The sequence below is a fragment of the Mchenga conophoros genome, linkage group LG15 (genome assembly GCF_057382185.1).
Source record: "Mchenga conophoros isolate Kocher_MC1m ecotype Shallow Benthic linkage group LG15, M_conophoros_male_GT1.1, whole genome shotgun sequence".
Lineage (NCBI taxonomy): Eukaryota > Metazoa > Chordata > Actinopteri > Cichliformes > Cichlidae > Mchenga > Mchenga conophoros.
In genome coordinates this window covers 3,055,024-3,077,735 of record NC_140540.1, presented here as the reverse complement: position 1 = coordinate 3,077,735, position 22,712 = coordinate 3,055,024, and the positions used below count along the sequence as shown (strand labels likewise).

Here is a 22,712-nt window from a genome sequence, read left to right as displayed (position 1 = left end):
TAAAATAAAACTAAGTGTTCCTATCTGATGAGTCTCTGCACTCGTGTGCCTCTATTTTTTTTGGCCAGAGATTGTATCACCTTCTATCTTTTTTTTTAGATAATCCTATTCACTGCTAAACAACACAAACAGTCTCAGAAGAAGCCACTTGCACTGGCAACATGTAATTTGTCTGACAAGTGGAACACTTGGTTTTCTGGTATATTTCTGGTGGCGTGGCAGGGACTTTCTTCCTAAAAGACAGCCAAGAATATCCTCTTTCACCCTGCTTAAAACAGTCTCAGAACCCCTTGTTGTAATTTGATGTGTTTAAAAGAGATAAATATAAACCGAGGGCAGCATTTCCATAATGCAAGGCTTATCATTTTAACAGAAATTACATTTTAAGAATGACACGTTCTTTTAAGTTTTCATTTGCTATCACTGGAGAGATTGCTTTTTCGTGTACGCACAGATACAGTGGGGCAAAAAAGTATTTAGTCAGCCACCGATTGTGCAAGTTCCCCCACTTAAAATGATGACAGAGGTCAGTAATTTGCACCAGAGGTACACTTCAACTGTGAGAGACAGAATGTGAAAAAAAAATCCATGAATTCACATGGTAGGATTTGTAAAGAATTTATTCGTAAATTAGGGTGGAAAATAAGTATTTGGTCACCTCAAACATGGAAAATCTCTGGCTCTCACAGACCTGTAACGTCTTCTGTAAGAAGCTTTTCTGTCCCCCACTCGTTACCTGTATGAATGGCACCTGTTTGAACTCATCATCTGTATAAAAGACACCTGTCCACAGCCTCAAACAGTCAGACTCCAAACTCCGCCATGGCCAAGACCAAAGAGCTTTCGAAGGACACCAGGAAAAGTATTGTAGACCTGCACCAGACTGGGAAGAGTGAATCTACAATAGGCAAGCAGCTTGGTGTGAAAAAATCAACTGTGGGAGCAATCATCAGAAAATGGAAGACATACAAGACCACTGATAATCTCCCTCGATCTGGGGCTCCACGCAAGATCTCATCCCGTGGGGTCAAAATGATCATGAGAACGGTGAGCAAAGATCGCAGAACCACACGGGGGGACCTGGTGAATGACCTGCAGAGAGCTGGGACCAAAGTAACAAAGGTCACCATCAGTAACACACTACAACGGCAGGGAATCAAATCCCGCAGTGCCAGACGTGTTCCGCTGCTGAAGCCAGTGCATGTCCAGGCCCGTCTGAAGTTTGCCAGAGAGCACATGGATGATACAGCAGAGGATTGGGAGAATGTCATGTGGTCAGATGAAACCAAAGTAGAACTTTTTGGTATAAACTCAACTCGTCGTGTTTGGAGGAAGAAGAATACTGAGTTGCATCCCAAGAACACCATACCTACTGTGAAGCATGGGGGTGGAAACATCATGCTATGGGGCTGTTTTTCTGCCAAGGGGACAGGACGACTGATCCGTGTTAAGGACAGAATGAATGGGGCCATGTATCGTGAGATTTTGAGCCAAAACCTCCTTCCATCAGTGAGAACTTTGAAGATGAAACAAGGCTGGGTCTTCCAACATGACAATGATCCAAAACACACCGCCCGGGCAACAAAGGAGTGGCTCCGTAAGAAGCATTTGAAAGTCCTGGAGTGGCCTAGCCAGTCCGTGTTGCTCGGCGACAGCCCCAAAACATCACTGCTCTCGAGAAGATCTGCATGGAGGAATGGGCCAAAATACCAGCTACTGTGTGTGCAAACCTGGTAAAGACCTATAGTAAACGTTTGACCTCTGTTATTGCCAACAAAGGTTATGTTACAAAGTATTGAGTTGTATTTTTGTTATTGACCAAATACTTATTTTCCACCCTGATTTACGAATAAATTCTTTACAAATCCTACCATGTGGATTCATGGATTTTTTTTTTCACATTCTGTCTCTCACAGTTGAAGTGTACCTCTGGTGCAAATTACTGACCTCTGTCATCATTTTAGGTGGGGGAACTTGCACAATCGGTGGCTGACTAAATACTTTTTTGCCCCACTGTATGTACATTCATGAAAGTTAATATTTCATGCGTCACTTCTGCTACTTGATTTCTTCTGACTTGGGTGGAAGTCTGCATTTGGTGGCAGGGAATACTCTGATTCCTTTTTTTCACATGCACAAGTTTGCATTGAAGTTCTGAATTTCACACACTACCTCCACTTACTCACCTTTGATGATTCCTTTGGCAATTTTCCCCATTGTCTCTCACCTCCCCCCTTAATCTTTTTTCCTTTCTCATAGCTTTTATCTTCCCTCAGTTTCTCTTTATCTTTCTTTCTCTTAGCCTCCCTTCTCATCATTCTTACCCCCACCCACCTCATCTTCTCCTCTCCTTTTCCCTCACTCTCTCCTTGCCATAGCAGTGGGTGTACTAAGCAGGGATTAGGCGTGATTGAAGTGCTGACGTGAGAGTTCTTCCGCCGGGGCCTCTTATCCTCTGCAGTTCCCCAGAGAGACCTCTCATTGCTAGGCTTCAGTAGCAGGTTGGGTCTGGCCTCTCCAAGGACTCCCCATGGAAATAGCCTCTCTTCATGCCTCCGTGCTTTATCCCCAGAAGCCTTAGTGCCTTTTCCTGATAGATGTGTGGCTTGGCCCTGATAGAGCTCTCTGCCTGCCCGACTCCAGCTTCTAATTTATTTATTTATTTCTCTCTCTCTCTTTTTATTTATTTTTTTAAAGAGAGAGGCCATCCCTGCCGCTGTATATCAAAGCCTGGACTGGAAGACTTGTCTTCCTGTCCTTCCCCGTCCTTTTTTCCCCTGTGCCTGCTTTGCTTCACGGTTTAGATGGAGCCACATGAGTGACAGTTGCTGAACTTACTCAAAAGACCCACTAGTTGAGTTTTCATGGAGGTGCCCAGCTTACCCAACTCATCGTACCATTTCAAGATCAAGCTCGAAAGGTCAGAGTGTTTTTTTTTAATGTGGCATATGGCCGCAACACTGTGTGATAGTAGCAGAAGTAAATTCATAATGTGGAGCAAGCAGATGCCAGAGAGTCGGGGTTGGGTGAGAGGTTGTGCGGTTGCTGGGGTGGGTGTTACGCCAGTCACTTCCCACGACCTAAATCTTCATTACATTCTCATTCGTCTTCCATCTGCTGCTGTGCTGATGGTGATTAACACATAAAAGAGTGTGAGATGTGTGATATGGCATACACTCAGCATATTGTGTGTGCTTTACCCCCCACCCCCCAACCTGACTTGGATTCTGCAAGAGCGCTAGCCTTTGAAGTTGAGCTGTAGAGAAGAAGAGAGGGGAGCGGGCGGAAAAAAGACTCCTATATTCAGAATGTAGTGTTGCCCTCAGGGGCGGACGGGAATATTCATGGCGCCACTTGTTTCAAGTTTGTTGATTTAGCCAGTATTTGATTTCCCCTCTTTGCTTTTTCTTTTCTTGGCAGTGTTTTTACACGGCTTGTGTTTGCTCAAGAAAATGCTGTGATTACCTCTTTAGCCCAGAGTCAGACCCTCATCATCATTTTCGCATAGCAATCTGTGGCAATTGCAAAGCTCCGCTTTTGACCTTTTACGCCATCAGCTTGTGTCCTGTTGGGCCGCCGCGTTTAGAGGCGATGGTTACTGTGCTTTTTGAAATCACGGTGAGCAAGTCACAGTATTACTTTTGACTCTTTGCTGTGATTGATGAGAAGAAAAGGCAGAGCCTAATGTGAGCACAAGCATACGTAAACTGAAATGCTTTGCAGCCAGGCGACTCAAGTTTGAGATGATGGATTTATCCCAGCAGCAACACTCCCCACAAACATGCTACATATAAACCTGGGGAGTGATTAGTTAAATATTCCCCCTGAGCTTGCAGGTGAATCCAATATGAGAGCTAAATAATGGGCTAATTTCAGCCTGGTGTTCATCTATTATATGTTCACTGTTTGGCTTTTGGGGCTTCGTGGTAAGGCTGAGAATGTTTTTTTCTGGCATCCAGGTTTAAGTTTAAAGAGGCTGCTAATGACATCTCAGCACACTGACTTGGACACAGTGTGTCTTTTGTCCTGTCTTCCTCCCCTTAACACCAACCAATCACAGCAGATGGCCCCGCCCCTCCCTGAGGCTGGTTCTGCTGGAGGTTTCAAATAAATTCAAATTCAAATTCAAATTTTATTTGTCACGTACACAGTCATACACAGTACGATATGCAGTGAAATGCTTAGACAACTGCTCGTGACGTAAAGAAAAAAAAGGAAAAGGCTATGAATAAGATAGGAAATAAATATGAAAAATTAAAAAGGGTAAATTTAACTAGGAAGGAATAAAATATATAAAAAAAATTAAGGTTAAAAATGAAATAAGATAAAATATATAAATTAAAGTTGAAAATAAAATAACTGTACAACAATATACACAATACACAGTATAGAACTATATAACTATATAAGAATTCTTCCTGTTAAAAGGGAGTTTTTCCTTCCCACTGTCCCCAAGTGTTTACTCAAAGGAGGTCATTTGATTGTTGGGGTTTTTTCAGTCTTATCGTAGGGTCTCACTGAATTGAACTGACCTGAATAACCTATGCCCATCCAGCACGCACTTCCTGTAGCAGGAAATTGAGGCTCCTCTCCTCACTGCTGTGGACTGTCTTTGCACATTAACCCTTTGAATCAGAGTGTGCAAGAAATCCTGCTCTTTTTGCAGAAACACCTTGGAAAAGAAACACAGCAAAAGAACTGTCAAACAGCTCACTGTTCTCTCCCTATGTTCTTTCAGAAATAAAGCTTTAAAGGAAAGAATCACTGTTTTTTTCTCCCTTTTTTTGAAAACCTCTTCCTCAATACTGCTGAGAGGAAAAAAGGCTGCTCACAGGCAGCGTTTCTCCAGCTTGTATTGTGGTTGGGGGTCAATTGTATGTCCACAAATGAGTAGGTGAGCTGCAGTGACACTGCAGGAATGCCTCTGTCTCTGAGAACTCGAGTTATTTATTGGTTGCTTTGCTGCTCCCTGAGTCAACGAAGACTCAAAGGACAATTTTGACTTGTTTGCGAAGAATGAAAAAAAGGACTGGTTGAGCACTGTGTTTGAAAATAGGTGCCCACATGCACACGTGTAAAAACTGCTTGTATACTACGTGGAAACGTCGATGTTACACAGATCCATAGGGATGGATTGACTATGCATCCAGCATGATGGCACTGCTGGATGAACCTCCACTCTATACTAAAGCGGGCGTCAGCTAAATGCCACATCATAGACCGGAACCACACTAATCGCTGCATTGTGTAGCTGTGTGGCCGACTTCTAAACGCCCTTTCCCTTCTCCTTCTCACTCTCCTTGCTGTTGATTCTCAGGGCAGCCGGGAACGTATGGCACTTATTACAAGTTAATGGATCATAAATTGAAACTGAAAGTTCTATAAAAGAGCTCCAATTCTATGCGCATGTACTCACAAACACTCACACACACACACTGCTCACGCTGAGACTTCTTCCAAAGAATCCGACCTCAGTCTTACTCATTTGTTATGCCCAGCCGATGCCTGGTTTGAGGTCATCGCTTATGAATTACCAGCCTAAATTTACAACCTAATAGGTTTTGGAGCATTTATGTGGTGCTCTGCCCTTCATGTCCTCTACAGGGAAGTGCTAAAATAGGCGTCAACCTCCGGAGATTTTACTTAATGGACTGTTTCAGTTACTCCTTGCTGGTGATGTCATCTGGTTGTGGTCTGTGAGCATGTCGTGGTTGATATGTGTTTATGGATGCACATGGAGTGGCACAGTGCGGCAGCGGTCCCAATTTGCGAGTGGCGCTGTCGTGAGGATTTGATTTGAGTCCAGTGAAATGGGGAAAAGGGTTTAATGTTGAGGTTTGATGTGGATGACTATATCAGCTAATAGTGAATGACTGAGTTCATTGATCTTTACCTCTCAGCCATGAAAGATTGATGGGCGAGTGTGTGGCGTGGACACCCAACTTTTTCAGTTTGATAATTCGAGAACGAGGCAATGTAGGATTTTCACATTGATACCATACCTGCACCTACTAAACATCCACTAAAAATCTCTGACCTTGACCTCAGAAGCTAGATCAGGTCATTTACTAATTGGAAGGTTGGGGTTTGATCCCTGTTCAAGCTACAGTCTTCATGCCAAATATCTTTGGGCAAGACACCCCAAGTTACTCTCTGGTGCATTCGTCAGAGTGTGTGCAAATATATATAATATATATTAAATAAAAAATAGCTAATAGATAGGAAAACGTGATTGCATGAATGGGTATGAATGGGTGAATAAGGCAAAGATGTATAAAGCCGTTTGAGTGCTCAGTTAGAGCTGAAAATATAGACGAACCAGTCCATTTAGTGGAAACCAGTCCATTTAGTGGAAACCAGTCCATTTAGTGGAAACCAGTCCATTTCGTGCTGTTGGACTGTCGTTGTTGTCGGTGGAGAAGTCGCACACCTCCACAAACATATCCACAGCCAGACGTTGCTTTTGTTTGAAAATGTTAAAATATTTAAATATGCATTTAAAATATGCAGATATATTTTCACGTGGTTTATCTCCGTGCAGTTCAAGAGGAAGCTCAAGCTGAAGCAGCTAGCCCATTTGTAGCTCCGATTGAAAGGCCACAATTCCCTGGATCATCAGCTACATCACATTAAATGTGTCTCTGTGAATAATTGCAAATCACCAGTGGTCATCATGATGGTTCAGTGGTGTGTGGTGTTTACAACATGTCCGATTAGATGGGTTCTTTTGGTTCCTCCAGCTGTCTCATTAGATACGTGATTTGAAAGCTGCTTTCATCTTCAGTGACATCCAGTGAGGCACGCAAGGGTTCCCTATGATTCGCTCAAGTATATACCCGAAGTATAGCTGAAGGAGTAACAAACTGATGACCAAGCAAGTGGACAAATGAGTGAACGCACTGAGACGAGTACTGTGGTTTTGACTGAGATGCATCATGTGCTGGTGAAGCATAGCCACCGAACAAACTGCTGAAAGAATCTGAACGAATTTTTTACATCAACAGAAATGTTGAAATAAATCAACTGTGTCCAAAATATTTTGCTCATCACTACTCCCCTTCTCCCCAGTGCTCATTAGTGTTTCAGATATGGCACATGGATGTTCAGCGTTCGACAAAGTACATAAGAACACGCAGATGCGCAAATGTCCAATAAACATGAACCACGAGGACTCGTGTTCGTCTAATGGCGATTTCATGAACTCATTGGAATACTTTAAATTCCCCCAATGAGATTAAGAAACCAAAAAAGGCATTGCACCCCTCCTTCGTGCTCCTTTTTTCATTTTATTTTACCCTCCTCCTTGGCCGGCATCCTCAGCGTAAATTAGCTTCTTGACACGAGCTCTCTCACATAATTCCACAGACATTTAAATAAACTGTCATAGCCATCACCATCATCATCATTCCCATCGCTATCCACTCACCCAAATAATGGAAGTGTGTAAAGTGTGTGTGTGTGTGCACGTGGATGTCTTTATTTGTTCTCTCACCACATGGCCATTGTGGTACAATAGTCAATTAACAATCTGTGAAGTGGAGGAAGCAGTAGCATAATAAAGCTAGAAACCACTTAGGTGGATACGACACTAAAGCTAGCTCATATTCTTTCTGGACTATCAATTCAGTGAGCGTGCATCACTCTTAGCTCCGTAAGTACCACCTCACATACGCGCACCATTGTACTAAACCCAGCTGTACTCAAACCCCTCATCCATCTGGGTTAGCCTGTGATCGAGGAAAAGAGTCATACTCACCACCGGCTCTAACTGGTCAAACACAGATGCGCGCGCTCATGCAGATTCCAGAAATAGACATGTGGAGTGATAGCCTGCAGATTGGAGCTGACCAGTCTACCATACAGCCAGCTGTCCCACAGGAATTGGCATTTACTTAGACTGGTGCACACACAGTCGCACACACACACAAACATACACTTGTGTTTGCATGAGTCACGTGAGTTTCAAGTCTTATGATGACAGCTTGTTCTGGATTGGTGTTAAAACAATACTGAATCCCCAAAGTAAATAATATATAAATAAAGCTATTAGAGCTGTTCCTCATCGTAGAACTCTTTTGAAATGTTTTTATTAAGAAGTAGAAGCTAAAGAGTGTCAAACAGTATTTAAGCCTCTGGTTTTCTATATGTGCTAATGGTAAGGCTTCAATTGATTGTAATGACAAGTAGTTGAATTTATGTCTTTAATGATGAATAGAAACTACACTTGCACTTGTCTTTTTTAATCATTTGCACTGGACACTACACAAAGTTATTTCAAATGTGATATTAAGAATAGTAAATGGACATAGTCTCAGGATAAAGAAAGCTTGAATGTTTTGCTGACTTTATGACAAAATGTTTTGCTGTTGTTAGTTAAAAAACCTGAAAGTTTTAAATGACACTCGTGCTTTTTCTAACAGAGCTAGCCGACTGTGCAGCTGGCTACTCATTCCCTTTTTGTTTTTGCTGTTAGTTTTTTTTCTTGCGCCATGACACGATGTTGTAAAAATAAATAAAATATGTCAAAATTAATAGTGCTCACATTCCGAGTCCCAAATCTTGTTCTTTATCTATTTTTCTGTCCTCATTGGTAAGAAATTAACGACTGAGTTTGTGAAGTGGCTCCAAGGCTTGAGAGGATCCTTTTCTCTTTAATTTTAGAATAGACCGGCCCTTGGATACATAACATGGCTTCTCCCTCTTTAGACCGAAAGCTGTTAGTCTTATCTGTGCTGATGAGATATAGATGTATATGTTGTTTTTGTGCGTGCACCTAACCCATGCTTGTCCCATCGTTAAACTGAAATATGTTTGAAACAAGGATCTGCAACTGTGCTAGAAGCAGACAGACTCCTCCCTCTAACAGGGGGATCTGATCAAAACAACGGGGGTCTAAACAAAGATGTAATTTGTTGGTTAACTTGAATGATTTCTCGAAAATTCGATCAAGTGAGTAGCCAAATGAAGCCAAACACCAGGTGTGCGCTGATGTCTCAGTAAAAGTGCCTTTACTTTCAGTTCAGCTCTAAAATATTTTATTCAGGCTTGTCAGTCAAAGTTCTGGGCTAAAACACAAGGACACTTAAAAGAAATAAAACAATTCAGATGCAGAGATTCAATAAGCTTCGCGCTATAATTCATATCATGGAAATATAAATGCTAATGCAATCTCTTTTGTGCATGCAATGTGAAACACAAAGCACTGCAGTGAGTCATTCCTTTCTCAAATTTCTGGAACCAGCCTAAAGTTGTTGCTGTAATGTCCTTAGCCCAATGAAAATAGGCCACTGAAGTCCATGAGGTGTTCACTAGTGTGTTATTCAACTAGCAGTAGGCCTTCTGGCATTTGTTCCTCTCCTTGTATTTTGAAGGGTCCCGTGGGAGAGTGAGCCGGTGAAAACGGAGAGAGGAGTTGGTGGCGGGGGGGGGAGACAGCGACAAAGAGGATGCTTTTAGTGTACCGGGCCAAATAAAGCACCTTTTCTCTGATAAAGCAGTGATGAAGCTAAAGAGAAGGAGACTGTGAGTGTAATAGAAGAGAGAGAGAGGGATTCAGGGGTTTGGTGCGAAGAAACAGGAAAATTAGCTAAACCTCGTGTTTCGAAAAGACGTGTCTTCGGATCATTTCTAATGTAGTGTAGGAAAAGAAAGTCATACAACCTTGACTAAGTTGTCTCTCTGAGTATTCTTACTCTCATTCATATTCCCTCTCACTTCTCTTTGCACACTCATCCTTTCAGTGTGGTGATTTATCCCTTCATCTCCAGAGTGTCACTGAAGAGAGCCGTTTGGCTCTCCAGACTAATAACCGTCGCTGAGATGGAGAGAGGATAATGTTATTGACTTCCCAGCTAGAAAGCAGCTGGCAGTGTGTGTGTGTGTGCGTGTGTGTGTTTCCATGTGCCATGTACTGTCATTCTGGGTTGTATTTTTCTGTGTTGTTTAGATCTGGTGTGCGTATTTAAAATTTGTGAACATCCGTGTTGTGAAAGCTGCTTCATTCACCAGTACACCAAACAGTTAGCTATGCTGCTGCAAGCTTGCATTAGCATCGTTGTGCTAAATGTAGGCAGACCTTGCTTCACAAATAGTAAATACCGCTTTCCTCAATGACAATAATTCTGTATTTACCTCCGCATGTCAGGATCAGTTGATTTGATTGCAGCCAAACAGGATTTGCTAAAGCGGCTGACATTTGTTTTTCATAAAACACCCACTCATGTTGCCATATTTTTATTATTATCACGTGCAGGAACCTGGATCACAAAAGTTTACAGCATGTGTTTAAAAAAAAAAAAAGCTATGTATGAAACAATGATGGTCCAGATGATATGGTGGTCACACTCAAAGCACTGGAAAATCTATGTAGGCAAGGCAAGAAAGAAGAAGAGAGATGGCAGAGTTCAGAGTGAAAACTGATGCAGAGACACGGTGGCTGGGCATCCAGCATCATGTTTGCTTCCACGTGATAAAGAAAGCAGATGTGAGAGTGTGAATGTGTCAAAAAAATCCAAGCTCACCTTTTGCCTGTTGATGCTTTTGTGCATCTTTTTTATATATATGTCTGTGGTTGTAAACTGAGATGTACTGCATTGTAGCTTATTTACCTTCATGCTTAAAGTTTGCAATCAGCCCTGCAGTAAGGTTAAAAGGAGGAAGCTCAAGGAAGGTGAGGGTAATCCATCGCTACTCTTATCTCTTGAAGGAGCAAATCGTTGCAAATGCTTGCACACACTAACACACAAACACGTGGGCGTGCACGCACACACACACGCGCTACCGAGTGAGAATCACATATTGTTTTGGCTACGGGCTATAACTGGTTCTAGCTGGATTTAAAGCTACAGAAGGGTTTTCTTTCTTCATTTTGTCAAGCTCAATGTTAAATGTGCTTCCCTGACTCGTCTCCAGCTTTGTCCCCGAATCTCGTCTGCTCTCCAAGAAATAATTATTACACTCAGCCCTCACATATATTTGTAAATGAGAAGGGATATACTTCTTAGTTATCTTGCAGCCCGTGTTTCATGGTTTGGCTTGAACTAAATACTCGAATGTCTGCGTGTAACCAAATTGCTGTTTCACCGCCTTCTTAAAGCGCCACTCAACACGATTGGCTGTTGAGATTAGGTCACAGATCGAGCCTGAGGTTTGGCACCTTGCTCTTCCTCGCCATCCAAATTATATTGGCTTTGAGGGCTCTTTCACAGTGAGTCATGTTTATTTCATTGTCCCTTTTATGGCACCGCTGTTCCCCTTTTAACCCCTCGCCTCCCTGCGTGCAGCTAAATGTTCTGGCAGTACACAGGAGAGTAAGTTATGGAGGTAATAAATATTAGAAGACCTCAGCTCCGACTAGGAATGTGTGCTAATCTGTTTCAAGTGCTGTAGAGGGACTTTGCCTCTCGCCTGCTCTCATCAGTTTCATCCAGGAATTGCATTAATGCTATATTAAACAATTTAATATGTTATTTAAAAACTGTTTAGTTTTTTTTAAGGAACAAATGCAATGACCGGGAGCTGTCTCTGCTGTTTCTGGTTCCCAGTGCTGCTTCAGATCTGTGCGTCATGTCATGTTTAAAATAACAGCACAGACAAAGATCTTAAAAGCACCACCCAGTTAGTTTCTTTATAGCTGATTCTTTTTATAATGTAATTTCATGTATAAATGCAACTGTGACAGTTCATCAAACGTCTGTTTGATTTATTAGCATGTCATTCCAACAGCAGCGGTAAGAGCTACACAAATCTACTTTTCTAATTGCGTATGCTGTGCAATCTTTAATCGGCGTGTCACGTTATCGCAACTGCACATGTTGACTCGCATGCATATGGGATGTTCGGTAAGGAGGAACTGCAGAAAAAAGCCTTCACATTAAGCGCACAGTGTTGCTGTAATTACAAGTGTGAATTTTGATGTGGGCCCACAGATTTCCCATGTGGCATTGCAAATTCAGAAACTGTGTCAATATAAGCAGTAAACATACTGAGGAATCCATGAATGTCCTCGTAAATCAAAATTAACTTGCGGTGGGATTTTATTTTTGTTGTTCTCTTTTAATTTGAATGAGTACCATTTTGCAAGTGTTGACTCTCTTGAATGAAAATAACTTCTTTTTCCTTAAAGATCTGATGTGCAACTGCTAACTGCCATTCCTGCGATGTAAAAATGATTCAGGTGCGGCTGGTGACATGTGCTGCAGTGTGAATTCACTTAATTAATCGAGGTTCTCCTGCATGTGGACAGGAGCAAAACGGCATGCCGCAGCTGTGTCATTTTAAATAGTAGCACTCAGAATATCTACGTAGCTGTTCCACTCGTTAAACAAGTCAAATGATTTTATTAGCAAAAGCCTCAAAATAAGAGGTGACATTTGGGTTTGGAGCTGAAACCGTGAAGTGGCAGTAAAACTAATGATAAGAGTAGCGTGCAGCTTCATGCTCCGTGGCTCTATCCACAGGCAGGTTGGAAACTGACAGAGACTGATGTGGTGAGGTGGAGACACAGCCAGGCTTCTGACAGGAAAGATAATAGCCAATAAGGCAACGCCACTCTGGATGACTGACAGGCTCCAGGGAAGGCCTTGCCTTCCCGCAGTCCTGCTCCATGGAGCAAGTCTCTGCTTAGATATAAACATGATGAGTAGACACACATGCACAAAGGCACACGCTGAGGACTTCTCAATCCAAAGTGACATTTCACCGACTACACAAATTACCGAAGGACAGCTTATTATGAGTTTGTGTACTAGGGCTCAGTCTATAGTGTACATACAGTGATCCCAGTATGCTTTTATTACTCATTTTAAATTGAATTCAATTTTAATCTGATGACAATACAAAAGAAAAAGCATTATATTAACGACATGAAAGAAAAAACACTCAATTTTGATCAAACAGCATTTTACATCAAATTAGATCAAGGACGGCTTTTAGTTTTGGCTAAACTTTAGTTTGTAAAGATAAAAATGCCATGATAAAAAACATAAATGATTGTTGACAATTACTAACAAATTAAATATGTATAATGAATTCACAAAATTGAACTATGTCACCAACTAAAACTAGGCTGCAGAACTTGGGGGATATGAAACAGGCCACTGAATACTGAGCCGCAGATGGATATGGAAATGAGACAAAATCTGATTGGATGACGTGTAAAGCGTAGAAATCTGTAAGAGTTAGCGATACTTCCATGTGTGCACAATCTAAAGGATTCTTTCATTGTCACAACAGTGGATGGACGTGCTGAAGTTCTTACCTCGATTACATTGAGGACCTCTGAATTCCAGCTTCAGACATTCTGCATGTTTGCTTGCTCACATTTGTGGTGATTCTCATGAGCGAACAACAACCCCTACACAGAGGAGCAACAGCTTTGCTCTTTTATGTAGCAAAGCCATTTGATTTTAAGATAAAAGGGTTTGAGTGGACTTAGAATAAAGTATGTGTTAATTAGGGATTCCCCTACATATTGCCTAATTAACACATACTTGGCTTTTTCACTAATATCAGGCTGCTGGCATAGATGATGGCTTATAGACAAGAAGCTACTTTTAGCTGCTCCCTCATCACAGAGGATGGCCACAGTGATAGCTCCACATTTTTTTGATTTGGCAGCGTTTTATGCCCAAAGGGCGTTTGTGTCTCTGGTTGGAATTGAAATAGCGACCTATTGACCTATCAAATGTGTTTGCTGTGAAACATTCATAAGAAAATCAAGACATTCTTACAGTCTACAAATCTTTAAAATAAGCTGAATGTCAAATAATCTAAGTGAAGGATGGATTGTAGTCCTTTTACTCTATTTATATCCAACAGTTTTAATCCCAAGCAGAAAACCCCTCCTAATTTTTACGGTACATGTAGCATATAAAACATATGTCAAACCAACACAGATGCAGAGTGGTGAAAGTTTATAAAGACGCTGCCATGCAGAGCAGCGGAGAATATGAAACCAATGCAATGCTCACTGCCGTCACTTTCCATTTGGGTTCAGGATGGCAGCTGTCAGGCTGACGCAAGAGTCGGCATTGGAGAGACACTCTGTCAAAGATCGTTTGATTGTTAAAGGAATAATAGCGACTGCAGATGACGCCATAGTATCATAACACACACTTATAGACATTAAAAAAAACGAAAACAAAAAACCTGCAGTGCATAAAGATTCAGTCAGCATGTGACAGTATTAACCAGATGCTAAAAACACACAAGTAAAGAGCTAATGACATCAGCTAAATGTAAAACCTCAAACTGTGTCAGGATGTCAGGACTTTGAATGCATATTGCACATTTAAAGTCAGAAGCATGGCTCAGGTGTCTTTCTTTTTTTGTTTGTTTGACTAAGGTTTCCACTGTTTGCAATTTCTGTTCAGTTTCTCAATAACCATCACTGTCTGTTATGCTCTGTGTGCACGTTATAACTGCATTATGCTGTCACACTCGGCACAAAACTTGAAAATTAGCAAAAGGTTAAATGTGCAGCACATCTATTGAATGTTCTGCACAGGAATTAAGAAAAACAGTGCTAACTAACAGTTAATGTAGCTATCTTAGCAAAGCATTGACATTGATATATTGCTTACAGAGGCCACTATTTACTGCTTTGCACTAAATCCTTCAGTAGAACAGAGTCATGTTTTACTTACTTTTTTAAATTTAAATTTAAATAGCTTTTAACAAAGTCAATCAACTCTTATCAGTACATAAGACTTCCTCGTGATTTTAGCCAGTTAATGCCGACATATAACTTTGGAAAGCCAACGTTAAAGGGGGGCGCCATGTTCTGAGATTTCTACTCTTTATTGTATACTATCACAGACTCGTAGTCGTACTTAATAATGGGAATGCAGGATTTCTCCCTTTCTCCCCTTTGCAAGCTCATCTTCAACCTCCACCTCCTCGCTCCAGCATTCGCTCCGCACAATTGCCTCAGTTGATGGGATTGGACCTCAGGCGCCTGCCCCCATTCTTCAGACACCCTCCATCCCTCCATCGTTCACTCCCACCATTCGCACCATCCCCCGGCTGTCATTCCAGACCTCATCCTTCATCCATGGAGACTTCACCATCAGGAGCCAATAAGGAGCTTCACACACACACACACAGACGTAGAAAAACACATTGAAGGTGACAGTGACTGTTTCAATCGGTAGCTGGAAAGAAGCCTCTGGCCATGTCTAAACGAATGCAGATAAATTAAACAATAAAATTTATCTGTCCAAACATTTTCAGATCCTTTTCCTTTGGACACCCAGTACAAAAGTGAAATCTTTCACATTCTTCTTTTGCCCATTTCACTGCAGCTCTGTGTTTTTTCTGCAGTTGCTTGAAGAGTAGCTGCATGTCATTCTCTTGTGGTATCATATCAAAGTCCACGGGAGAAGTAGCATTTTTAAATGTTACGCTTGAATAACTCACCCCTTTGTGGGCATGAGAGACATTTTTAGTCATTGTTAACAATTAAGTCATTATAAATTCAGAAGACACAAAACGACACAGTATGTGTGTGCACGTGATTCATTTCAGTGCCATATTCCCCCTCCTCCTAGTGCTGCTTTTTTGACTTTACTGAATCCTGAGGGGACAAACACTTCTCTATATCTGGTAACGCTACATTATATTTATCATCTAATTTAGAACTTTTTCAGTTGCCCTTTGACCCTTTAAGCATAATTTATACAACTATGTCGAATCCCTGCATCGTTGTTGCGTGCATTTCTACGTATGCCCTCTTGTGTCTGCGCTGCTCGGCCATCATGAGTGAAACTGAGCTGTTGATGTTGGCACTAATACACTTTGAAGTTAGTTGTTACTTTTACTGAAAAGCAGTATACTGTCCATGGCTAGTAAAAGAAAAAACTCCAGAACGCTCACTACTTCATGGTGTAATAATCAAACTAGATTCTGTACAATTACAACCTATTCGGTTTTTTTCAATAAAGCCTTTCTGCTTTTGCCAATCAATAATATGATCCATAAATAAAGCATTGATGCTAATGCTGTGTTTATAGACCATATTGCCAAACAGTCTGATTATGGTTGACTTCAGTGTCACTGCAACGTTAAGTCACATTTCTGGTAAGCTGCTCGTCGTAGCTTTAGCTCTATGTCATAGATTTAATGCAGCACTATTAATCAAACATTAGTGCTTCCGGAAGTGCTACAGAGTAAGTTTGCATGTATATTATTAAAATAGGAAATGCTAAATCTAGCTCACATGCAATAAGTGAAGTGGTATAGTATAGTGGTAAAATATAAATTAGTTTTGCTGCTACTAATTAAAGGCATGTGGGTGTTTAAGCACATAAGACTAAGGCCTCGCCCATGCATCCTGTGTATTTTATCATCATCATTTGTAAAGTGTGATAGATAATCTGCTGTTATTTTATTATTATTTTTATTATTTTCATAAAAATAATCAAGAACATGTCCGACAAATGGAATTTGCACTCTCATGCAGACACTACAGAACAGGGGGAGTAACTCCAGGCCTCAAGGGCCGGTGTCCTGCAGGTTTTAGATTCTCACACCTGAATCAAATGATTAGTTCATTACCAGGCCTCTGCAGCACTTAATTTAGCCATTTAAATCAGCTGTGTTGGATCAGGAACACATCTACAACCTGCAGGACACCGGCCCTTGAGGCCTGGAGTTCCCCCACCCCTGCTACAGGACCTTGAGGGTAAATAATTGAAATAGCCCTTGGCACTGACCGCTAAAGTACTGGACTTCTAGACAGCCAAACCATGGATACACACATGACTTTATTCTTACATGAGTCTCTACAAGTAGTTTAAATGGTTTAGTATGCATATCACCAGCCAATAAAGAGAAACACCAATATCATCTCGAGCTTGCTCTCCTGGCAGTTTGTGATAATGAAATTGCCCGTCCACTGAGAGTAATATGGTGTCCCGCTTAAGTGTAATATAAAAAGGAAGCTGTTTGCTCTGCTGCCATTCCATGTGCATTACTTGCCTTCCTACCAATAATGAGCCACATGCTCTCACAGTCAGGATGTTGCATTCTTTTAAGTCTGCCTCGTTTCTCCCTTCAGCAGTTTCTATTGCGTGAAGCATTTTGAAGTTGAGAGGGGTTTATTTTATTTATACTACGTGGTAAATATTGCAGTAAAATGAGCATGTACTGCTGTATAAGTAATGATGGTTTTGAAACTCTAAATGAAACATGTTTTTTTTTTTTGCAGTGGGAGATCTTAGATACTAATTTAAACAAGCCATTCATTGGGGACTGTACTTTTGCAGGGATGATCTTCCGAGTGTAAAAGGTATCGTGGAAAGTGTTGGACTGGCAGAGTTATTTGTGTTTTCTGAGAGGTTAAAGGAGGTAAGGAGAGACGGGGATTTGGTGATGTGTTATCAGGTGCAGTAATGAAGAATCGCAAGCCGGAGGGACACCTCCTCACTGCTAGTCTTAACACACAGTGTCACTTTGTTTCTCTGGAGAGCCATTGGTAGCGTCTCTGTCTCTCCTTGCTTCCATCTGCCAGTCTCACTCTCCTGCTCTGGCTCTCTCCATCTTCCAATCTCTGCGTCCTTTTTTCTTTTTTTTTCCATCTCAGTCTCTGCTTCCATCTCTCACATCCTTTTGTCCTAGACTCTTTTTGCTTCCGCTGTGTCACTTCTGTTTATGTTTATCTCTCTCTTTGTCTCGCTCTTTGTCAGTCTTCCTTTCTCAATCTGTGAGCGCAGACATCAAAGGCAGTCTCAGACAGGCCGTCTGCCACGGCTTCACAAGGTTACATGAAATACGAGATGAGAAAAGAAGTGTCAGGGTGACAGTTCAGTTTAACCTCTTAGATATGTCGTGTGGCATCTTTAAAGCTGTCATAAAAAGGACACACTAAATGATTTTTATGTGTAGTTTTTGTCTTGCAGATAAATGCCTGAAATCTCTCATGTGTTGCTTTTTCACTGCATTTTTGTATTCTGAATGAATGTAATTGTTGCAGAGAGTACGTCGGTCATAATTGGCCGGTAAAATATTAGCAGGGAACACATTTCCCACCAAATCTCCCTCCAACATAAGCCTTTCTGACAGTGCTGCTTGCTTTTGAAGAGAGACATCACCCATGGTGCTCCAAATTCATTTGACATGTGATGGCTCACCACTGAACCAGAGCCGCACAGTCGCATAGTTAGCATTAGCCTTGCATTGCAGTAGAAAACCATATGGTTCATATTGTTTGGGGTTTTCTGGCTAATTTGGGCTAAATGTAGTCTTTTAGCAGTTTTCAAGTGATCCTGTTCTCACATATTAGGGAAGGAGGTACAAAGTGGTGATGATTTTTAAGCTCATTTTCTTTTGAGTGGATGCAACCTTGGATAATCCCTAAGAGTACCCCACAAATGCTAGTAGCAGATACTTAAATCTTCTATGTTTAAGTTTCAATCTTCAGGCTTGTTTATCTGAAAACACAGTGCGAACATGTATTTGATGTGTCACACATCCTGTTCACTTTGCCAGTAAAGTGTCCTTGGGACTGGTGGTCATGCTTACTACCCAGCTCACTTCCTTGTGAGGTTTGGGGGTTTGGTGGCTCTGCAACTGTAAGTGAGCATTTTTGCCACAATCACAAAGTCTCAAATCTGATTAACATCATCTTGTTTCCCTTTTATATGTTCCAAGTCTTTTTGCCAACAAACGATAAAGGGCAGTTTGGTGTCCTGCAGCGATCCTGAGTTAGCTGAAGGTTGTGGGCAGTTGTTTCATAAGACCCTTGAGGTCAGACTGGAGAGAATTCAGCGTGTGTGACAAGAGGAAGCGGAAGAAAATGGGAGATGGTAATGAAGGAGCTAATTGCTTCCAGTGGATTTTGAAATCGAACGCCAACCCCCAGTGCATACACCAGGCATCACACAAATGGAATATTGATGACTAAGGCGAAAATAAGAGAAAATGACCCCGCTATGTGATCAATATGAAAGCCACAGATCTGTGCAGAACATGTCTCAACAGGCAATACATTTCCCCTGGTCTTTATGGATCCGTATACACTTACCGCAAGCTTTGTATTGCTGAAGTGCACAAATAATGCATATCAATTTGCACTCTCTGTTATTCAGAGCAACAATGCTATATTAATGGCTTTTTACAGCTCTACAGAAACTTTGTAATTACATCATTGTAGATAACGCTGTAACATATCATAGTAAGCTTCTATTTGGAATTTACTGTCAGTGTAATTTATGATAAACTAGCTTTGACATACACATATATACATTTCCATTCATTTTCTTTTTTGCTAGCTGTAGATTCAAACTATATAGAAATTTGTTTAGCTTTAAAAAGAAGCACAACACCTAAGCTGTAAACCTTGGGTTTGATATAAACATAGAATACTGTTGGTATAATAATAATGTTGACCTCTAATCTTAAAAAAGACATTTAAGGGACACAGTGCATATATTTTGACAATAATTTTAGATCCTAATATACATTGTACCCTACTGGATTCACATGTCGGTCAGGCTGATCATTTAACCTCAAACTTCTGCCTCCATAATTATTCATTCATAATGTAAATTAAAAAGAAATGAAACTTGCACATAAGATGATGAGCATGATCACATTTTATCTGCCATCAGTCGTTAGCGATATTAACATGATGAACATTTTGGTTGACATTAAAATGTTGACCAAAAGTTTAGGAATTGGCAACATTATGTCAATATGATACATCCAAGGCCCCTCAGTTTCCCTCATTTCTTTATATATTACTAGGAAAATAATAAAATAAATGAGAAAGTTTAGCGATTTATTGAAACGAGGGATAAATGGAAATAAATAAATGGAAGAAAAGAAAAAGCTGATTCTAATGAGCCAAGTCCAATATTTGTTATGATCACCCTTATTGTTCAACACAGCCTGACTTATTATAAGCAAGCTTTCTTGTAATTTCTTTAAATAGGTTTCAAGAATAGTTTTCCAGGATTCTTAAAAAACATTTCAGAGCTCTTCTTTGCACGTTCGCTGCCTTTTGTTCTGTTCTTTGCCAAAATGATCCCTCATTAGTAATCAGTAATGCTGAGGTCCGGGTTCTCAGGAGGCCAATCCATAACTGATCATTGTGGATGTTTTTTCATCCTGGTATACTTTCACTGTCGTGCTTATATAATAGTCCGAACAGGTGCAAAGAAACAGTCTCTCTAGGCTTGTTGTGCAATTTGAGCAGCATTCCTGAGATAGCCAACCTAATTAAAGTGTGCTGTATAGTAGAGGGATGTTGCCATGACAATAACCTTTCTACCTTAGGTCAAGGGAGAGCATACTAGATCAGGTGTCTGGAGATGATCTAAAGGATAACACTGCTGCATGCCTACAAAGAAAGCTTGTACACAGAGGTACTTTCCCTGTACCTTTCGGTTTCAAATCACAAGTGTTCTTCGTTTAAATGCGTTCATTGCTGTGTATACAGTAGAAAGGTTGCTTAGTATTCAAGTGAGAACAGCTTCAAGGATAATTGATTTGGAAAAGTGAAAGACGCAGCATTTTATGCGTCTCAATCAGTTGGGAAAATTCAGCCCTGTAACCATTTTTGCTGTCAGTTTGCCATGCAAGAGGCCTTCAGGCAAGATGTGACAGAAGGCCCACAGAACATATAGCACTGGCTCTCTCTGATGCTAGTGTTAATGTTCAATAAAGCCAACCGGAGCGAGGGGCTAGACTCTCATTTTATTGCTGTGGATGTAAAAATCAATATTTTATTAATAATCTGAAAGTGTTTTGAAAGAAATTACGGCCCTTTCTGGGGGAGCTTTTGGATGCGACATGCCGCTGTCTGTTTTTCTTCAGTTATTACAACACTATCGTTTTGATTTTGATGCCCAGCACAGTATAAAGCTTTTGCGAAGAACAATATTACATGAATATACAATCAGGCGAGCTTCTCCATGCTGTCAGTGCTTGTGTAATTTCTAAGATGAGATGCATAAAATCAGTAGAGATGGGAGGAGGGCTTTTTTTTGATCCTCCAATGTATATTCTTTTAGCTCTGTGTTGTGCTGTCTCAGTGGTAATAATGGGTTTCTATTTATTCCCCCGGCACATGGATGAGGGCTTTCACAGTTCCTTTGTTTCCTCCCATACTATTTCTTCCTGTTTCTTCGCGCAGTGCAAAGACACGAGTTTGACATCCCACAGCCTCGCTCCCCTTTTTCATTTGTTTCTATCTCAGTATTGTCGTTCTCATCCTTCCTTCCTTTCTGCCAGCTTCTCAGCACCGCTCCCTCATGTTTACATATTGCCTGATCCGAAACAACAAAACTGAAGCTCGCAGCGCTCGTGTTCTCCCCCTCTCTCCCTTTTCCTTTCTCGGCTTTCTTCTTCCACATTTGTCCATCATGACTTGTCTGCGAGTAACACAAAGGAAGAACCCCAGGACAGTGAGGAAATGAAATGACACATTGAAATGCCTTTTGTTGGCAGGTAGCATTGTAGTTACCGTCACAGCAGTGCCAGAGCAGTTAGTAGGTTTGGTTCATGTTGTTCTTGAGGTTGAAATTTCTGAAAGGTGACACCTTGAACAGTGCGCCTTCGGAGGAGGAATTATGTAGTCGCTGCAGGTTGCTGTTGCCAGCTTAACACAAATGATAGTGAGGGTGTCTCTATTAGATTCACCCACACCCATATTGACCATGCAGCACAGAAAGCTACACTGAGAAACTGGGAAAACAGATTTCTAGAGTCCTCCCTTTCCCCGTCTCCAGCTGTCTCACCATACTTATAGCGTCAATTTTAAAAAAGGGGCTCAGGAAGTCACTTTGCAACAGCCGAGTGACATAAAACTGTAAAATCAGACTAAGTTTGATTTATGCGCCCCATTAGCGGGGAATAGTGTTCCATCATAAGTAGCCTGTCTGTCTGGAGGCTGTACGCGAAACCCAAACCCACGGTCGTACAGATCGGATTTTATGATCTCAGCTGAATGATGGGATTATCATAGCTGTAATTATAGTGCATTGTGTATGTGTGTGCTTGCCTGATGGAAGCTTTTGTGCAACATGCAGCAGTTCCCTATTTACTCAGGCTGACTCACGATGAATGAAGAGAACAACACTCATGCTTGTTTCATGTTTAGGAGATTTTATAACAAACGGCAGAATAAATGCGGTAACGACCGGCTGTGGTCTTGTGGAAGAGTGCGATGAATCATAGCACGGCACCGCAGCAGGGGGCTTAGCTGCTAGACGTTAACGCCGAGCCTCGTCGTCTGTCAGAAGATGCATAACGCCCTGAAAGTAACACTTTGCTTCTTTTCCCTTTCCCATTCAGCGAGGGAGGAGAACGTGGCCACCTTCCGCGGCTCGGAGTACTTCTGCTATGACCTGTCACAGAACCCCATCCAGAGCAGCAGCGACGAGATCACGCTGTCCTTCAAGACCTGGCAGCGCAACGGCCTCCTCCTGCACACGGGGAAATCCGCAGATTATGTCAACCTGGCACTGAAAGACGGGGCAGTCTCGCTCGTCATCAATCTAGGTTCTGGCGCTTTCGAGGCCATCGTCGAGCCGGTCAATGGAAAATTCAATGACAACAGCTGGCACGACATCAAAGTGACACGCAACCTGAGACAGGTAATCGGGGGTAGCGGCGATGGACGGAGTTTGGAGACACAGTTTTGTTTTGTTGTTTTTGCTTTAGATAAGCTGCTTCTGAGAGCTTCTGAGAGGGAGCTGGGATTAAGAATGTCA

The 22,712-nt window shown here is 41.5% G+C and overlaps 1 protein-coding gene across 11 annotated transcripts in view; it reads left to right on the top strand.

Moving 5' to 3' along the window:
- Positions 1-22,712, top strand: part of nrxn3b (neurexin 3b) — a 321,992-nt gene that overhangs the window by 56,312 nt on the left and 242,968 nt on the right. For all 11 annotated transcript variants that reach the window (XM_085245861.1, XM_085245865.1, XM_085245862.1 and 8 more), the window contains exon 5: positions 22,294-22,595. In XM_085245861.1, coding sequence (XP_085101987.1) covers positions 22,294-22,595 — 302 coding nt within the window. The remainder of the gene's footprint in view (positions 1-22,293; positions 22,596-22,712) is intronic.